This window comes from Callithrix jacchus, chromosome 18 (genome assembly GCF_049354715.1).
Source record: "Callithrix jacchus isolate 240 chromosome 18, calJac240_pri, whole genome shotgun sequence".
Lineage (NCBI taxonomy): Eukaryota > Metazoa > Chordata > Mammalia > Primates > Cebidae > Callithrix > Callithrix jacchus.
In genome coordinates, this window is record NC_133519.1 from 31142465 (window position 1) to 31162016 (window position 19552).

Below are 19552 nucleotides of genomic sequence, written 5' to 3' on the forward strand. Positions count from 1 at the left end.
AGCACTACCTCATTACAATAAAACTGTTCTGCTCTAGTAATAAAATTATCATGGCAAATCTTGTTAGAAACTTGAAGATAGTAGAAACTCATTGCCTTTATCTCTGGATCTTGGGACTTTATAACGTATTACTACATGTTTGTTTTGGATGGTTCATTCAGTAATTCAGGAAAAATAACTGGGATGCTTTAGAGTTATTACTTTAAGATAATCACTTTGTGACACTATGGACTACCTAATGGAGATTCTTTTATAAATGTTGAAAGCAGCTGTGCTATGATAATTAAAAACGCCACCTGCATTTAATCTTCAAGACATTCAAGATACAAGATGATTGTACTACTGAGTAATACTAACCAACATGCATCAGTTAAGACTGCAAAAAAAAAAAAAGTATATTAAGCCTCAACAGAAGAAATAAGCCATTTTCAAGTATGATTTTTTTTTTAAAAAAGACAAAAGTTCTGACCAGGCGCAGAGACTCACGCCTGTAATCCCTCAGCACTCAGCACATTGGGAGGCTGAGGCAGGCAGATCAACTGAGGTCAGGAGTTCAAGATTAGTCTGACCAACATGGCAAAACCCTGTCTCTACTAAAAATACAAAAAAATTAGCCGGGTGTGGTGGTGGGCACCTGTAATCCCAGCTACTCAAGAGGCTGAGACAAGAGAATCAATTGAACCCAGGAAGTGGAGGTTACAGTGAGCCGAGATCATGCCACTGCACTCCAGCCTGGGCGACAGAGCAAGACTCCACCTCAAGAGCAAAAAAGAAAAAAGAGAAAAGTTCTATGTATAAAATGAAAACCCCAAACAGATGAATGAAATAAAAAAGGACATCCCAAGAGGTCCTAAATGTTTTTCCATGTAAGATATTTGTTTTTAACACTACGTTGATTCAGAATCACCAACACACTCGGCACAAGTAAGCAACACTGTGAAATCCTTCTGAAGTGATGACCATTTATAAAGTTCCCTGACCCAAACTGATCTTTCTGCTTTCAAATATACCCTGGCTACACACATTGCTAACAACAGCATGCAGACTATTCACCTATACACAAGGCTGGGTCTCTTGCTCTCAGTAGTTATCACACAGAAACCATCAAAATGCTCATCTGGATATTTTCAATGAATTTTAAATTTAAGAGTTCCGAGAATAATAATTTTTTCTTCCTTATTCATATTTTGTAAATCATATTTCAGAGGGAAGTTGGCAAAAAGCATCAAATACTTTCTTTAAAAATTACTATCATAGAAATATTCTATATATTTTTTAAATGAGAAAAGACACAAAGTATAATTAAACTTTACTGAGATCTTACTGATTGAATATTTGATAATCTAGACAGTGACATCACAGCACTTAATCTGAAAGAAGTCTTTCTCCTTCCCAAGTCTTCCATTATTTTCCATAAGGAGGTATAAGAAGTTAACAAAAGAAAAAATATATATTTATATTTAAACCACTCTCATAAAGGTGGTGGGGGGGAATGGGGAGAAAAGTTGAACAAATCACATTAATCAACTCCTAGAGAGCTCTCAACACCAAGAAAAAAATGTGTGACTCATTCCTTTCTATTCCTTTTCTCATATTTAGTACAGTCCTTCAGCTGAACTACAAAAATTGGATTAAGTGACTCCTAATGCAGCTCACCTTTCTAAAATTCCATATACTTGATGCTAGAGGGAAGAATAGAAAGCATAGAAAAAAAGTAAGAAGATAATAAAGATTTTTATACTCAAAATGATAGTTAAAAAGTTCTTTGACAGACCTTTAAATATTTATCTGTATAGGATTTTCTTTTTAAAAGGATGATCAACATTTTAGTCTGATAGCCTTTATTATAGAAGGCTATATTTAAAACAGAGAACACTAACCACATTTTCATCACACCTGACCTCCAAAATAAGGACTATACAAGTAACTTCTAAAATGTTCTTCTCAATAAATGACACTGTATAACTATGGCAATCTACCTAATGTTTCTGGGCTGACAATTTTTCATCTGTCAGTCAGTGAGCTAAGCAAAATGATGAACTGCACAGGCTTTTTAACACAACCTTGAATTATATTAGTAACATGGTTGCTCTGGAAAACTAGGTCCTAAGTTACAACATGACTTAACATCACCTTAAATTAGAGCATCTCAGAGTGAGTGGCGTACTTATGTATACAATACATTATAGCTCGGTCTATACAACAAGAATGTTGTTGTTAACACGTTGTGGGGTTTTTTTTCCCTTTTTAAAAGACATACTTGATTCTTTGGGAATTCTACAGTTGTGGTTTTAATTTTTAGTCATCTTAAATAAGTTAGGTTTCACTGAATTACAAAAAGGTTTTGTATAAGAACAAAATCATCAACCATTCATGTTGAATTTGTAAAATGTGAGAGCTAAAAAAAATTCTTACCAATACCAGGTTAATAAGATTAGCATTTATGAAAAAAAGCCTACCCACAAGCCTTCATCTTAAACGGAAAGCAGATGGCTTCAGAGGAAAAATAAAAAAATCAGCTTTGACTATTTTTGCTAATTATATTACAGTGCTCCTAAAAACAAATTTACTAAAAACTCTTTCTGAGTTAAATATTGACCACTACAGTAAATAAAACATGAAATAATATACTAGATCCAAACTTGCTACATCTCAAACTGATTACTTACATTATTAACCAAAGTATCCTCCATCTTTGTATTATTAGTAGCCACAGTGTTTGGCAGAGAAGAAGAAGGTGTAGTATAGTCTGTTACAGACTCCTGTGAAGCAGTAATAGAAAAAACATACATTTGAAACTGAATTAATTGCTCACTTTTTTGTTTTTGAGTCTTGCTGTCACACAGGCTGGAGTGCAGTGGCATAATTTTGGCCTCACTGCAACCTCTGCCTGCCAGGCTCAAGTGATTCTTGTGCCTCAGTCACAGAAGCAGCTGGGATTACAGGTGTGCACCACTATGCCCAGCTAATTTTTGTATTTTTAGTAGAGATGGGGTCTTGCCATGTTGGCCAGGCTGGCTCGAACTCCTGGCCTCAAGTGATCTGCCTGCCTCAGTCCCCCGAAGTGCTGAGATTACAAGCATGAGCCACCACGCCTGGCCAAATTGCTCACTTTCTAATGATAGTCTAATAGTTGCAAAGTTGTTTTGGAAGAAAGCAGAAGAAAAGAGCAGACTTTAAGGCTCAATTCACTCTATTAATCAACTAACAATGGGATAATTTCAACTACTCCTGCATTCTTGTACATTGAGTATTAGGTGACTCAATAGTACCAAATATTTATTTCTGTGGGTTATCTTAAATAAGTTAGGTTTTTAAAAGAACCTTTTATGTGTTTCCCACATTCATTCTATAGCTTACTATCAATTACCACAATATTAGTTGTTGCAATTAATTAGGTTTTAGGGTACACTCCTTGTTTATTGTCACAGATCTCATTTTGAAATATGGTAGAGTAGGACCACATAAGCTATTACTTTTATGAATTCCATCCTATGGCAATTAAAAAGGGAATAATATTCAGATAATATAAAAATTACATGTAACTTTTTTCTCAGTTGAGTTTATGTCCCAGAGTCAACATAAGATGGCAGATATGTTTGTTATTCCCACAAGTGTCAGTTCCCATAGTCAACCAACATCTTGTCTTAATGAGTATTTTTAGATACACATTTCATTCAATGTGGCCCCTAAATATGAGTCAATATGCTATAGTGCTCAACCAAAGAAACAGTAATCTGTTCCAACTACAAAAGAAAATTGGCTATACTGGAGTTACTAAAAGTCTGCCTTATTTCCTGGTGTTAGAATATCACCAGTGGGCAAGATAAAGTTCCACTTTAATTCTATTGAGCCATTTTTCAAAGTATTCCGATTTTGTGTAGGCATTTTTCACTTTAAGCTACTCAAATAGTCCAGAATTTAGAGTCAATTTCCTAAAAAAACAAAAAATTTGCTGTGAAGAATTTCTTTAGATTACACATGCAAACCATGAAATAAAATCTTTGTAGAAATAATCCAGAATTACATGCCTCAGCAGGAATTAAAAAAAAAAAAAAAGCATACCATTGCTGTTCTTCCCATTCATTTTAGATATGGTTTGCATCTATTGGACTGGCAGTCCCTACATGTGGCCTACCTTTGAATTGGTACCATATTCTGCAGATGATACCGAGATCATTGTTCCTATTTCGGTAGACATTTCTGAGACTGCTTTAGTTTCCTTTGTCGTGACAGGATCTGTGCTTCTGACTGTAGCAGGACTTGCTTTCTCTTGTCCTTCTGGCTCCACCTGTTGGGCATCTTTTACTTTTCTATTTTTTAATGAACGTTCCTTTCCAATGGGACCAGGCTTATGTTCTTTGTTTTCTACTGGACTCAAATCTGGAAGCTAAAGTCAAATGTTTATGATAAAATGATGTTTATGATAAATATCTTTCATCACTGCATCACTATCAAATATATTCATTCATTAAAATTAAGTTCAATTTTAAAACTATTATTTGCTCTTTGTGTCAGTGGCCTTCATAAAATTGTATCTGGATTATACAGCATATTTACCTTCTGGGCTTTGATAGGTCCTGCCCGTGGCTGCTTCTGCCGTTGTTCTTTAGGTTCGGGGATCTTGTCAGTAGATTTTTCCAAAAGCACAGGAACAATTTCATTTTCATTTCCATTTGAAGCTGGTGCACCAAACTGAATTGTGTCAGTTCCAATTTCGAGTCCACTTTCTTGACCATTCTTTGCTCCCTAGAAGAATATGTGAAAACTTGCTTGCCAAGCATAGTTCAGATGTGAATGATTTATGGAGCACCATATAGTTTAAGTACAATAGAAGGTTTAAAGCAATCTACATGTCAACTGAGACTGCTATTAATTATATTTTAGGATGATAATTTTCTCTTAACTGCTATTTATCTGTGCTAGAAAACAACTGATAAAATGAAACAAGGACAAGACTTGAGTTTTTAAAGTCCTGGCTCTCATGAATGTGATCATGGGCAAAGCACAACTTCAAGTTGTTTCCTCATTTAAAACAAACGTAAAAGCTACACACAAAGACACCACTACCAACAAACAGATTAATGAACTCGAAATAAAAGACAGTAGTAACAGTGTCACTTACTTCTCAGAAATCTGCTTTGAAAATAAAGAAATATATAACAAAGAACTTTGTGATTGGTAACGTAGAACACACATCTAAGCAATCAATCCATAAACGGCTAATTTGGGCTGGGCACAGTGGCTCACACCCGTAATCCCAGCACTTTGGGAGGCCAAGGCCGGCAGATCATGAGGTCAAGAGTTCAAGACCAGCCTGACCAACAGGATAATCGCTTGAACCCAGAAGGCGGAAGCTGCAGTGAGCCAAAATCACGCCACTGCACTCCAGCCTGAGCGACAGAACAAGTCTCCCAAAAAAAAAAAAAAAAAAAAAAAAACCCACCCCCAAACCAAGCTAATTTGTTGAGCACCTTCTCTGTGCTAATCAGATGGTAGCATTAGTATAACTGCACAATTTGCATTCTAGCAGGTGAAGCAAATAAGGAACTAAAAAGTCAGAGAAGGAATATGCAAAAACAAAATAGGGTTAAGAAACTAGTTACTTTAGACTGATAGAGAAAGCCCCTGAGGAGGACACACTGACACTGAATCTAAAATACAAAATGAGTGGAAAGAGTTTAGGGAGACCACATACCTAGGGTAAAGGTCAAGAACAAAAAAGGTCAGTGAGGCTGAAGCATAGCAGGTATGGAGAACAGTGGTAGAAGACAGACAAGCAGGAGGTTAGGTGACCTAGGGCTTTGTTATAACAATTAATCTTTTCATGAAAAGACAAACATAAAAAACAAAATTAGGATCAAAATTCAACTATAGCTTGGTTTAATAATTGAATCACAAAATACAAATTTAAAAATACAAATAAAATTTTAAAAAATAATAATAATTGAATCACTACTCCATGTCATTTTTGGCATTCCTAAACCTAGCATGGTCAATTATTACATAAGGTTAATGTTGTGTCTACCAGGATGTAATGTCAAGAGTATGAACAAGGCATGTAATTCAGATTTACTTCTAATATCTAAATAGTTACCTTCAAATAAAATGGTGATGTTTAGCCAATGATGGACCACATATACAAGGGTGGTTCCATAAGATTATAATACTGTTATTTTAACCATACCTTTCCTATGCTTAGACATACAAATACTTAAAATTGTGTTACAACTGCCTACAGTATTCAGTATAGTAATATGCTGTATAAGTTTGTAGCCTAGGAGCCACAGACTATACTCTATAGCCTTGGGATACAGTGGGCAATACCATTTAGATTTGTGCAAGTAGACTCGATAATGTTCACACGATGACCCATTTTCAGGATACATCTCTGATATTAGGCAACACATGGATGTATAGGCAAATACTGACGTAAACTGGAATAAAAATTTCTTTGCTTTAGTCAATGCTGAAATTCTACAGCCAGTTAAGTGTACAGTTAGTATTAGAAAAGAAAATGATGCAGTAAGTAGATCATAAAGGCTATTAACTGTATATACAAAAATGTTAAGTATATATTTAACAGAAAAGTGTCAAGTTAATTATTAGAGAATGTTATATCCTTCAAAACAAAAGTATTTATGAAATATACATAATAAAAAGACAAAAGCTTAGAAAATATTATAATATTAAGTCTTTGTAAGGCTAGTCGTGTAACTAGCATTGATAACTTTAACCATTAAGATCTCTATTTCACTAGAATAATCTAAGAAAAACTCCATTAGGAAATTCTTTCCATCCTATGAAATGTCAACTTTGCTACAAAATTTCATCATGAGCAGAAACTTCAAAATCACGTACGACGTGCACGAAAAATCATCTTCTATCCGGAAAATATAAAGAACATAAAGACAACAAAGAAAAAAGTATGACAGAAAAATGAGACACCACTAAAATATCTTGCTCCACCGACTGAAGGCAGGTGCAAACACCCATTTATCACTATAAACTTGTAAAACAGTTGCAAGAAAAATCTTGCAGTTTGAAAGAAACTTTCATTCTGTCCTTCATACCAGTATGAAAAATCTTTAAATGCTCTCTATGGCTAATCATAATGTTAATAGCAAGAGGCAGAAGACAAAGCATTAAACTGAGACTCTCAAATGTTGAATGCAGTGACTCTTGAGCTGTACAGAGTTCTCTGAAGAATCTGTAACATCAGAACAGACGGTGAGGCCTACTCTAAGACCTACTAAGTCAGAAAACTGGAGTGGAGATACAAGTACCAGGAAGACTTCTTTAAAGAAAATAAAAATCTTTTAGCAGCTATAGGCTATACAAAAATTAAAATTAAAAATCAATTGTAGCTTCTTCTACTGCCCCGTTTTTTCTGTACTACTTTATGAGCAAAAGGACACTGAAATTCTTTCTATATACAGTTGGCTCTCCTTATCTGTGGGTTCTACATCTGTGGATTCAACCCGACATGGATGGAAAATACTCAGAAAAAAATAATAAACGGTTGTGTCAGTAGTATACAAGAACAGACTGTTCTTTCTTGTCATTATTCCGTAAATAATATGGTGTAACAACAACTTACATAGCATTTACATTGTGTTAGGTGTATAATTAATCTAGAGATGATTTAAAGTACATAGGTAGGATGTGCATACGTTACATGCAAATACTGTTTCACTTTATGTGAGACGTGAGCATCCCTGGGTTTTGGTTTCTATGGTGGTGAGAATCAATCTCCACAAATATGGAGAAACAATGGTACTCATGTTTCATTTTCTCTTAAACTCACTCTTTCATTCAGGCTTTCACCCCTACTACTCCATCAATAATATTCATATCAAAGTCATCAGTGACCATCATATAACTCCAACTATCAACTGAACACCTATATTACTTGACCTACCAGCAGCCATCTGACACACTTAATCTATCCCTCCTTTGAACTTATCTTTCACTTTCCTTTTAGGATACTTCTCTAATCACTTAGCTTTCCAATTCCTACATCTCCTAGACATAGAAAGCCCCAAGACTTAATTTTTGATTCCCTTTCCTAACTACTCTAACAATTCATACTCCCTTGGTAACCTTATACAGTTCCATCACTTTAAACGTCATCTATATGCTAATGATTCAAATTCGTATCTTAGTATCAACTCTTCTGAACTACAGACTCACATCCAACTACCTATTTGACATTTCCACTCAGAGTATAATAAGCATATTAAATCTAATATGTCAAAAAAATGAACTCCTTATCTTCCCCCTGAACCTGATCCATGTATAGCATTTCAATCTCAGTTACTGAAAATTCTAGTACTTACTACTGCTCAACCCAAAAACTTTGGCGCTAACTTGGGCTCCTCTGTCTCTTCTCATACCCCACATTTAACACTTTAGTAAATCTTGTTAGCTCAATCTGAACCAACTATTTCTTATGACTTTTCAGGCCACTTCCCAGGTTTTAAACTATCATCATTCGATTACTGAAATATCCTAACTTCTACTCTTGACGCCTATAGATTATTTTTCATAGGCCACCCAGAATAACTTTAAAAGTCGGATCCTATCACTCCTTGCTCAAAACCCTCCAATGTCTTCCTACCTCTTCCACGGGCCCTACAGGATCCACCTGCTACTCAGGTGTGACCTCCAACTTCATTTATTCTCTTTCCATCTCTTACTTCACTCTAACCACATGGACTTCCCTGAACTTCCTCAGATAAACTAAGCATGCTACTGTCTCATAGCATTCATATTTGCTATTAGCTAAACTTGGAATCTCTTTTCCTCAGACATATGAATAGCATGCTCTCTTATCTCCTTTAAATCCTTAACTCAAGCATTATCTAAGTAGGCTTTTGTGGTCACCCTGTATTAACTGTCTTCGTGCACCTTGAAAATTCTTTATGTACCCTTCCTGCTTCGTTTTTCTACACAGTACTGATCATCATTAAACATACGTTATTTTTTTATTAGTGGTTTCTCCTCATACAACAATGGAGGTTCCCATGAGAATAGGGCTTTTTGACTGTATTTAGTCCCAGTTTTGTAAGCCCACGGTTAAGAACACTGCCTAGAATACTGTGAGTGTTTAATAAGTGTTCATTCAATGAATGAATGAAGAATCGCTGACCTCAACAATCATTTACCAATTTAATGTTTGAGAAATTATGTTAGAATAACAATCTGCTATAAACATTTCTAAGTACTTACACCACTTAATTATTCAAGATAAAAGCATGGGAGCAAAGTCCAGAAAACAGTAACTGCACTTTTTTTTCTGTATCATAAGATCCTTCTTGAGACAAGATTGAAAACAAGTGTGTAATGTCTAAAAGTGAGGCACATCTTATAAATGTAAGGATGTAGCAGCAAGAGTATCACTTGGGAAATCGTTAGAAATTTACTCAAACCTCAATCCAGACCTGATAAATCATGAACTATGGGCAAGGGGCTCAGCAAGCTGTTTTAACTGCCCTCCAGGTTAATTCTGAGACATGCTAAAAGTTTTGTTTCGCTTCCGAGATGGGGTCTTGCTCTATCACCTAGGCTGGAGTACAGTGGCACAGTTATGACTTTACTGAAGCCTTGTCCTCCCGGGCTCAAGTGATAGTCCAACCTCGGTCCCAGGGTAGCTGAGACTACAAGCACATGCCACCACATCTGCCTATTTTTTTTGTGGTTGTTTAGTAGAGACAGGGTCTTGCTACATTGCTCAGGCGGGTCTCACTATGTTTCCCAGGCTGGTCTCAAACTCCTGGACTCAAGTAATCCTCCCATCATGCTAGGACTACAGGTGTAAGCCACCACACCCAGTCACACTGAAGTTTTAGGGAAAACCCAGCAAGCACATTGACCCCATCAATGTTGTTAAAAGCCTATTCCTACCTCTGATGAAGCAGCTGATCCAAACGATGTTAAGGGCTTATTCCATGCACTGACTGAAGGTGGCTGTGGTGGACTAATGGGACCTACTGAAAAGAAGAAGCCATAAAAAACATGACCATTAAGATTTAGAGCTAATAACCTCTAACCATTTAACCCTTTCCTTAATCTCCTACTATAATCACTTTTCAAATCACACTCACAAAGATTCTTATCTATCAATATACAGGCATACCTCAGAATATTGTGGGTTCAGTTCCAGACCACTGCAATAAAGGAAGTATTGCAATAAAGGAAGTCACACTAATTTTCTGGTTTACCTAGTGCATAACAGAGTTATGTTTGCCTTAGACTACAGTCTAATATGTAATAGCATCATGTAGTAAAAAAGTTACATACTTTAACTTTTAAAAAACTATTGCTAAAAAAGAAGCTAATCATCATCTTAGCCTTTGAATCATAATTTTTTTGCTGATAAGAGTCTTGCCGATAGAAACGTTGATGGCTGCTAACTGACCAGGATGGGGTTTGCTGAAAGCTAGCACGGCTGTGGCAGTTACTTAAAATAAGACAACAATAAAATCTGTAACATCGACTGACTCTTCCTTTCATGAATAATTTCTCTGTAGCACGTGATGCTGTTTACCCATACAGTAGAACTTCTTTCAAAACTGGAGTCAACAGTCTCAAATCCCATTGCTGTTTAATCAACTAAGTTTATGAAATAGTCTAGATCCACAGCATCTTCTTCACCAGGAGTAGATTCTATCACAAGGAACAACTTTCTTTGCATCAGAGTTATTTCCACTGATTGTCTTGAATTCCTCCAAGTCATCTATGAGGGTTACAATCAGCTTCTTCCAAACTCCTATTAATGTTGATATTCTGACATCCTCCAATGAATCATGAGTGTTCCTAAAGGAATCTAGAATGGCAAATCATTTCCATATGGTTTTCAAATTTCTTTGGCCAGATCCATCAGAGGAATCACCGTCTATGGAAACTGTAGCAAAATGTATTTCTTAAATAATAAGACTTGAAAGTCAAAATACTTCTTGATCCATGGGCTGCAGAATGGATGCCATGTTGGAAGGCATGAAAACATAAATCTTCCTGTATATCTTCATCACAACTCTAGGGTGACTAGGTGCACTGTCCACAAGCTTAACATATTTTGAAGAAAAGCTTCTGAGTATTTTTCCCCTGAGCAGTAGGTCTCGACAATGGGCTTAAAAACAGTATGTATGGGCCAGACACAGGGGATCGAGTTTGAGACCAGCCTGGCCAACATGGCAAAACCCAGCCTGTCTCTACTAAAAATACAAAATTAGCCAGGCGTAGTGGTGTGTGCCTATAGTCCCAGCTACTCAGGAGGCTGAGGCAGGAGAATTGCTTGCAACCCAAAGGCAGAGGTTGCAGTGAGATGTGACTGTGCTACCACACTCCAGCCTGGGTAACAAGAGTGAAACTCTGTCTCAAAAAAAAAAAAAATTAGATATGCCATTTTGTAAACAGATGTGATATCATCTAGGCTTTGTTTTCCCATTTCTAGAGTACAGGCAGAGTAGATTTAGCATACTTTTCTAAGGGCTCTAGGATTTTAAACGTGGTAAATGAGTACTGGCTTCAGCTTCAAGTCACCAGATACATTAGCCGCTAACAAGAGAGTGAGCCTGTCCTTTTAAGTCAGGCGTTGACTTCTCCTCTATAGCCATGAAAGGCCTAAGATGGCATCTTCTTCCAATACAAGGCTGCTTATCTATATCAAAAATTTATTATTTAATGTAGTCTCCGTCAGTTATCTCAGCTTTGGATATTCTGAATAACTTGCTGCTTTACCTTGCACTTTAATGTGATAGAGATGCTGCTTTCCTTAAACCTCATGAACCAACCTCTGCTAGCTTCAAACTTTTCTTTGGCAGCATCCTCACCTCTCTCAGGTATCACAGCATTGAATAGAGATAAGGGCTTTGCTTTGGATTAGGCTGTGGGTTAAGGGAATGGTGTGGCTGGCCAGACCACTAAAATTTTGTATCTGCAAAAAGGCTGTTTTACCTATCATTAGTGCTGACTACTGAAGTAGCACTTAACTTTTGACTTATCTTGACTTTTTCCATGCCTTCTTCACTAAGCTTAATTATTTCCAGCATTTAAAGTGAGACGTATGTTAGTCTTCCATCCACTTGAATACTTAGAGGCCACTAGAGGGTTATTATTGGCCTAATTTCAGTATTGCTGTATTCTTAGAGAATAGAGAGGTCAAGAAGAGGTAGAGATCAGGGAACAGCTGGTCAATGGAGTGATCAGAACACATATAACATTTATCAGTTAAGTTCGCCATCTTATTTGGGTGTTCATGGTACCCTGAAACTATTACAATATCAAAAATAACTGACAACCGTAACAGATAAGTGATGAAAAATTTGACATATTGGAAGAATGACCAAAATGTGACATGGAACATGAAATGAGCACATGCTATTGGAGAAATGACACCAAAAGACTTGCTTGACACAGTTACCATGAACTTTTGTTAAAAAATGCAGTGTCCACAAAGTGTAATCAAATGAGGTATGCACGTACAAGTCCCCCCCAAACATTGCCTATTATTTTCTCACCGACACAAAATTATTTCCATAAAATGCTTGTTAAACATGCTTAAAACAAAAATTTTAAGAAAGTTAGGAGAGGATTACTACTTTTTCCTACAATAAAAAATGAGATGGCTAGAAAACACTTAATGGGTATACAAATAAAATTGAAAAGAACCCTCAGTATTCCCTTGCCATTCCCCACCCCTCAGTTCTCTTTTGCACACTTACATTTCTTAGAGATATCATTCAGCACGGCTGGTGGGGCCACCTTGTTATCCCATAATTCAGCTGTCAGAGTGCCATGTGACTGTGGGGTCTGGATGGATTTTCCTGTGGCTACATAATCTGTGCCATTAGGTGTTTGAGCTGAAGGCAGCCTAATTGATGGTGGTGGCTGTTTTGAAGACTGTGAAGTAGTCTGCAGTGGATTCTGGACTGGTTTGTGGGTCTGTGCTTGAGACTGGGCTGGGGCAGTGGGGGCGGGAGTTGGGGCTGAGACTGGGGTAGAGGCTGGGGCTGGGGCTGAAGCTGAGGCAGGAACAAGTGGGACTGAGGCAGTTGGGGCTGAGGCTGGGACAGTTGGTGCTGTGATGATTGCGGCAGCTGGGGAAGAGGCTGCCAGGGTTGGTGTTGGAGCTGAAGTTGGTGCTAGGGCTGAAGCAAGAATGGGAATAGAGGCTGAGGCAAGAATGGGGACAGAAGCTGGGGTTGAAACTGAGGCAAGGATTGGGGTTGGAGCTGGGGCTGAGGCTGGAGCTGAAGAAGAGGTTATAGCTGCAGCTGACGTAGAAGCTGGAACTGAAGCTGAGACTGAGGCTGAGGCTGAAACTGGAGCTAAGGGTGAGGCTTGAACTGGAGCTGAGGTTGAGGCCAGAACTGGACATAAAGTTGAGGCAGTAACTGGAGCTGAGGTTGAGGCTGGAACTGGAGTTAAGGCTGCTGGAACTAGAGCTGAGGTTGAGGCTGAAACTGAAGCTAAGGTTGAAGGTGGAAGTGGAGCTGAAGCTAGGGGTGGAATTGAGGGTGAAGACTGTGCTTGCTGGATTCCTGTAGCCTGTTTTTTGGCAAATCTTGGAGGAAGCTTAGAAGTCTGATTTCTTCCTTTTTCATTTGCATTCTTTTTGTTCCAGACCTTAAAAAATAGGGATCACTTTTGTCAATAATGCAGTTGAAAGCAACAGTTCATAAATGCAATTTTTAACAAAACTAATTCCTACTAACTTGGCTGGTTTACTTTTCAAAATAGGTGTTCACACAGCAAAAATGTCAGGGTTGCTAATAAGATTTTAAAAGATGAGAAGCCAAGATGATATAGAGACAAAAGACAAACAGGTATTACACATTTGTGACATACAGGTACACAATTGTGAAATTCAAGAACTAAGAAAGTTTGCAGTAAATTTGCTTGGCAGCAAACCTTACCTGAGCTAACAAAAATGCTATTTAGTCTTAACTCATATGTTTGCCACAGACATTAATTTGAGCAGTGTGGCTGGTATGTTATGATACAGGGTAGATACACTACTATTTTACCTTCCTAAATAAATGACTTCCGAAAATCTGCTTCCAAAGTTTATATAAAATCAAACTGAGTAATTTATCTTGATTTGTACTGTGTATTTAAGTGAACTAACACAGATTACAATAAATACTTTAGTAAGTCAGAAATCCAAAATTTACTGGTTTATGACATTTGTGTTCATTAAGCTTCCCAAGATAATTTAAAATCAACTCAACTCTGCCTTGGGGCAAATAAGGTGTCCTCATTATACAATATGTTGTTAAAGTAAAGACAGTCTTTGCTGTAAGTCAAAATATAAGGAGCTACATTCCTTATATTTTATTTAAAATTTCCTTTGATTCCGGTCAAAATGGTTATAAGTTGGGAAGATGATGACAATGTTAATACTTGAAAAACGAATAGAGCATTGACTTTACAAGTAGACAGAAACCTTGACCATTTGCTAATATACTTTGGGCAACAAATCTAAATAACTAGCAAGAAGTTGAAACAAGATTTAAACCTGTATGACTTGTTCTTCTTTCTTTCGGCGTTCCTCATCCTGTAAACGTTTTTGTTGTTTTTTGGATACCACTTCAGTAAAACCATCATCATTCAAATTTGATTGGGGATCTTCAATTACTGTTACTTCAGGATGATCATCAATTATAACAACACCTTTGGGTGTGAAAAAGAATTTAAAATATTTTGTGTTTCAAATGAAAATGTTAATAAAAATGCTTAGTACAGTAATACTTTTTTTTTTTAACTAGCCAAAGGCCTAGTTCCTGTAACTTATACTGTATACAACCTATTTCCCACCCTATAGCATGGCCATTCATTGTAAAGATTTGAAAAAGATTTCACAGACTTAATTTTACATAAAAATCCTAAAACTGGCCAGTTGCGGTGGCTCACATCTGTAATCCCAGCAGTTTTGGAAGCTAAGACAGGCATAATGCTTGAGGTCAGAAGTTTCAGCCCAGCCTGGCCAACATGGCAAAACCCTGTCTCTACTAAAAATATAACAACTAGATGGGTGTGGTGGTGCACATCTGTAGTCCCAGATACTAGGAGGCTGAAGCACAAGAATAGCTTGAACCTGGGATGTGGAGGTTGCAATGAGCAGAGACTGTGAGCACTGCAGCCTAGGTGACAGAGTAAGACTCTGTCCGAAAAATCCTAAGAATATTTGTTTTGAATGACACAGGTCTTCTTTTTTTCCTTAAGTAATATAGAAGTAATGACTTAAAAAAAGAAAAAAAAACAAAAAACAAAACTATCCTATGACTTAACCTCTGTTAGCCTCAGATCTGTATAGTACTTTAAAAGATCTATATAGCATTCTACCTCATTTGCATCTAACCATTCTAAGAGGTGACTGCTACTATTATTTATCTTTTTCAAAAAATGAAATAAACTGGCTTAGTGCTGTGGCACATGCTTGTAATCTCAGCATGATGGGAGGCCGAGGTGGGAGGATCATTTGGGGCCAGCAGTTTCATACCAGCATGGGGAACATGGGAGACCCTGTCTCTACAAAGCAAATACACAAATAAATAAATAAATAAATAAATAAATAAATAAATAAATAAATAAATAAATAAATAAATATTGTTTTTAAAAATGAAATAAGTTGATTTGTTTAAGGTAAGATGACCAGCCTAGCTGGTCTTATAACTCTTAATGTCTCTGTTTTATGAAGACCCTTGTCTACAGTATGGAGTCGTTAAAAATAAATATATGGCAATGCAGTGAAACTCTGTCTCTACAAAAAAATGCAAAAATTAGCTGGGTGCACACCTGTGGTCTCAGCTACTCGGGGTAGGAGGATCATTTCAGCTGGGGAGGTTGAGACTATAGTGAGCTGCCATCATGCCACTGCACTCCAGCCTGGGAGAGAGTGAGACCCTGTCTCAATAAATAAGTAAGCTAATAAATTAAAATAAATATGTAAGCTGTGTATGAATATAAGGTGGGAGAGGTGAACACATACCAGGAATAACCAGGGGATGAATAACTCAAGATCATTTTTCAACTTATTTTCCAACTAACCATTCATTATTTTGGCTATCCTAAAATTATTCTATATCCCAGTGAGTATGTGAAATATAAATCCATCAAATAATATTTCCAAGAAAAATTAGTTAAGGTGATATAATTTTTTATTACAGGTATAATGTCTGAACAATTCTAACTATAAAGAAAGAGTAAAGCAATTTAAATAAATTTAATTTTCAAAAACATATGTTTTAATTGGAAATTACACATACAATAAAAATATTTTTCTTGGAAACAAGTATACAATTCAGGGTGGTGACAACTTGTGAGGTACGGCAACAGGGGAAGGTGATACTTGTTAGGTATGGCAACATAGGTATATGATCCAGGAAGGGGCCACAGGAAAACGATCTACAAATTCTTCTAAAATAGCTAAAACTTAGCATTACCATAAAGACTGAGAAATGAAATGAACATTTTTTAGAAACTGGATGGGCGTGGTGGCTCACACCTGTAATCCCAGCACTTTGGGAGGCCAAGGCAGGCAGACCACAAGAGGTCAGGAGTTTAAGACTGGCCTGGCCAACACGGTGAAACCCTCTCTCAACTAAAAATACAAAAAAAAAAAACTAGCTGGGCATAGTGGCACATGCCTGTAGACCCAGCTATTCAGAAGGCTGAGGTAGGAGAATTGCTTGAACCTGGGAGGCAGAGGTTGTAGTGAGCCGAGATCACACCATTGTACTCCAGCCTGGGTGACAAAGAGAGATGCCGTCTCGACCAAAAAACAAACAAACAAACAAAAACCTTATTACTGTCATTCCATTTTTCTAATAGATACCTGATTTTGGCCAGGTGCAATGGCTAACACCTGTAATCCCAGCACTTTGGGAAGCAGAGGCAGGCACATCACTTGAGGTTAAGAGTTTGAGAGCAGCCTTGCCAACGTGGTAAAACCCTCCACTAAAGTCTCTAATAAAATACAAAAAGTTAGCTAGGCATGGTGGCACGCGCCTGTAATCTTAGCTATTCAGGAGGCTGAAGCAGGAGAATCACTTGAACCTGGGAGGTGGAGGTTGCAGTGAGCTGAGATCACACAACTGCACTCCAGCCTGGTGACAGTGCAAGACTGTCTCGAAAAAAAAAAAAGAGAAACTTGATTTCAGAAGAAAAAATCCAGTTGATTCCAATTTATCTTAGACACTTATATCTCTTTTTTAGAATCCTTAAGAAACTCATTAACTCTGTAAAATGAATGATCTTCTCATTTCAATGAAAAGTCTTTTCAAAGGATATCACGCACACCTTATTTCATGTGGAAAAACCTCATCATAATTCTAAATTCACCTCAGTTTTTCACTTACATTAAAATATGTGTGTAAAGCCTATCTTATTATTTCAACCTCCTTAGTTCACCCAATTGCACGTAGCATTTATGAAAATTTGAACACTACTTTCAGTTTCCAAAGACCTCTTCTTTTTAACATTTTAGATTAGAGATATTACTTAAACAATGTTACCAGGAAAAAGAAGTAAAGGTGACTAACTCTTAAAGATAACCGGAATGAGTTGAAATGAAGAGCTTAATTCTATCACCACTTCAGAAATATATAGAGTCTTAATATAGAAATATTATGTCTGGGCGTGGTAGCTCATGCCTGTAATCCCAGCACTTTGGGAGGCCGAGGCAGGCAGATGGCTTAAGCTCTGGAGTTTGAGACCAGCCTGGACAACATGGCAAAAACTCATTTCTACCAAAAAAAAAAAAAAAAAAAATTAGCCAGGCATGGTGGCTCATGCTTCTAGTGCCAGCTACTCGGGAAGCTGAGGTTGGGGAATTGCTTGAGTCCAGGAAGCAGATGTTGCAATGAGCCAAGACTGCCATTGGGCAACAGAGTAAGACTGTCTCAATGAAACAAACAAACAAAGAATTTGCATTGCTCACACATTTCCAGGTGATGCTGATGATCTGGGGACCACACTTTGAGAACCACTGGTTAAAAATAATGTCCATGAGTTGCGCTCAAATCAGGGCTTAATATGTACAAATAACCATTGGGCAAACGAAAGAAAAACCTCATTTATCTCTCTCAAATGGAGTAACTACTACTAACCCAACTTTCCCATTGCTACTATTAATTACAACTATCTGGTCTAAACTTAGGAAATCTCTCAATTTTATTCAGTATTTCCAGTTTCATCCAAATTAATGGCAAGTGGCACATTTTACATGTACAAATGTCTATACACAGATATTCCATGTCTGTTTCCTCATCCAAAATTTTCTTGTTGCTTGTGTTATCCTTCACATTTGATCCTCTATTACTTCATGGCTTTCCTAAAATATTTATCCACAGTGACAATGCCCCTTGTCCTACTATTTATTCTCTATTTGCTTTCTCTTAAATACCAATTTTACCAAGGTCATAACTCACTGAATTTAACATTTCTTTCCTATTGTTTTTAATAATACAACATCTACACTGATATAACTAAGAATCTTAATTGGGATTTCTGTGTGTTCTCAAATCTGGCAAAGCAGAGTGTTTACTTTTCTTCCCCTTTATTTTGAAGAACAGTGCAGTGCTGTTGGATTATTTTTAACAAAAATGTTATTAAGCGTTCAAGGCTACACTAAAAGCTGGAGTTATTTTAGTTTAAGTTCATAAAGTTAGTGTTTCTTAATCAGCCACTATGTGTACCTTGAACATCCAACTCCTTCCTTCTTAGAAGACTTCTTTAATTGTGGCATCTACATTTTAAAATGTAACAAATAAATAAATGAAAATAAAGAAACCTAAGACATACTTGCATAATTGTTGAGATCAAACTGTGACAGAGCATCCACTTTCTCTTTGGGTTTTTTAGGACCTGGTTTGGGGTCTTCTCGTTTTTTCCCAGTAGAATCTTTGGAGTTCTTTTGTCCTGTACCATTAGGTACTCCTTCTTGATGGTGTGTAGAACTGCCATTGACAAGGTCAACCCCAGTTGTGCATGCAGACTGGTCATCAAATGGCCTACAAAAAAATATCTTGAGATATTACTATTTCCACCTATCTAAACAAAAGAAAAATGCTTATTGGCAGTTTCTAAAGTTCATTCTAAGATGAAAGACTGTTGGGATAGAAAACCCTAACTGTAACCGAACAAGCATTAGTGACTTTTGTTGAATACAATCTCACAAACCAAGTTTCCCAATAAAGTAGACTAGCTCCCTAGAGTTCTTTCCAGCAATTAAATTCTACAATTCTACTTATACCAAAAGTTCTTAGAGTCTATTTGTCTTTAATTTTATAAATGAGCTAATTAACAGTTTATAGCAGAAAATTTCTGTGATCCAAGCAAGTTCAAAGTATTCACAAATGAATGCTCTCCAAAAGTGGCCAGCATATAAAAACAAAAATTTTAAAAAGCAATCCATAATTACAACTATGTACATTTAAAAAAATACTATCAGATTTACACATTGATAAAATTAGTTTAAAAAAACCTTTAATATGGAAATAATTCACTTCGCAAGCCAAATGTATCTCCTATAGTTCTTAGTAATTCT

At 36.8% G+C, this 19552-nt stretch overlaps 1 protein-coding gene across 13 annotated transcripts in view; it reads right to left on the reverse strand.

Moving 5' to 3' along the window:
* PRRC2C (proline rich coiled-coil 2C) overlaps positions 1 to 19552 on the reverse strand; it is a 110364-nt gene that overhangs the window by 22285 nt on the left and 68527 nt on the right. For 12 of the 13 annotated variants that reach the window (XM_008985036.5, XM_008985031.5, XM_035280006.3 and 9 more), the window contains exons 17-23: positions 18808 to 19016; positions 14522 to 14676; positions 12726 to 13629; positions 9907 to 9992; positions 4561 to 4749; positions 4139 to 4390; positions 2670 to 2762 (exon numbers count right to left, since the gene is read on the reverse strand). In XM_008985036.5, the coding sequence (XP_008983284.1) occupies positions 2670 to 2762; positions 4139 to 4390; positions 4561 to 4749; positions 9907 to 9992; positions 12726 to 13629; positions 14522 to 14676; positions 18808 to 19016 (1888 nt within the window). The remainder of the gene's footprint in view (positions 1 to 2669; positions 2763 to 4138; positions 4391 to 4560; positions 4750 to 9906; positions 9993 to 12725; positions 13630 to 14521; positions 14677 to 18807; positions 19017 to 19552) is intronic. The other variant, XM_008985027.5, reaches the window with a different exon arrangement.